This window comes from Pundamilia nyererei, unplaced genomic scaffold, assembly GCF_000239375.1.
Source record: "Pundamilia nyererei isolate P.nyererei 1_Seehausen unplaced genomic scaffold, PunNye1.0 scaffold00055, whole genome shotgun sequence".
NCBI lineage: Eukaryota > Metazoa > Chordata > Actinopteri > Cichliformes > Cichlidae > Pundamilia > Pundamilia nyererei.
In genome coordinates, this window is record NW_005187456.1 from 237,309 (window position 1) to 238,352 (window position 1,044).

At 43.6% G+C, this 1,044-nt stretch overlaps 1 protein-coding gene across 1 annotated transcript in view; it reads right to left on the reverse strand.

Moving 5' to 3' along the window:
- The window catches only part of itprid2 (ITPR interacting domain containing 2), a 53,625-nt gene that overhangs the window by 23,655 nt on the left and 28,926 nt on the right, over positions 1 to 1,044 (reverse strand). The window contains exon 9 of the mRNA XM_013911005.1: positions 51 to 198. Within this exon, the coding sequence (XP_013766459.1) occupies positions 51 to 198 (148 nt within the window). The remainder of the gene's footprint in view (positions 1 to 50; positions 199 to 1,044) is intronic.

A 1,044-nucleotide genomic window follows, 5' to 3' on the forward strand; every position in this document is an offset into this window, starting at 1 on the left:
AAAAAAAAATCAAAACAAAAACAAATCCATTTCTTTTGCTCTGTCTGTACCTTGATGTCGATGCCTCGCGCCGAGGAGCTGCTGTTGAAGAACCTGGAGGGAATCTTTGAGGACAGGTCGGGTTCTTCTCGACCAAAGCCAAGGTTTAACAGGATTTCCTCAGGATCCTCCTCGTATAGGTCCAGCAGTTCTGACACACTGCGGAGAGACACACGGGCAGTTAGAGAGAAAGTTCAGAATTAGTCTGAACTTTCTCTCTAACTGCAGAGTGACGACTGCAAATCTGAACCGCTATGAAAACACACAGCCAGCAAGCAGAGTCCTGCTCTTCAACCATTTTGCTGAGACCTGAATCCTGACCAGCAGCAGAAGACTAATCCATCCCAGATTTTCACCTCAGGTTTTGCCAACACAACAAGTTGCTATTTGCGTAGAGCAGACAGTGTAAAGTAGTTATGCAAAATAGTGTATTTTATATTGTATTTGGGTGATTCTAACACAGTGATACCTGCATTTAGATGAGGCTGCTGTGGTTTCTTTTTCTACCCGCTGATAACTCAGCGAGATAATCGTCTGCACTGTAAGGCGATGATGCTACTCATCTTCATAATACAGTTTCTATTTTTATGTACTTGTGAAATCGTGAGAAGCCACTATACATCATTTACCACATTTAACACCAGCTAATAACATCAGCCGCCAGACACGCCTGCTGCTCCGACCTCATCGCCTTATCCTGTCCACTCACCACAACCACAATCATCCTGATAATTTACCCACCACGTGTGTTTATAGGTAAAGGATGTGGACAGTAGATATTTCTGATAGAGCAGTGACACTGCAAGCCATTATTACTCCAACCAAAAACAACTAACCTACATTTATTTCAACATTAGAGGTTCCTGATTCTTTACTTTGGCTCACAACTTTTAAAAAGAATTAAATTTAAGTGTCTGCTCATGGCTAGTGCCCAATCAGAATTACCCTGATGGGTCTGGGAGGAGGAGTTGGCCGTCCGATTGGGGTCTGGAATGTGGGGCCTCC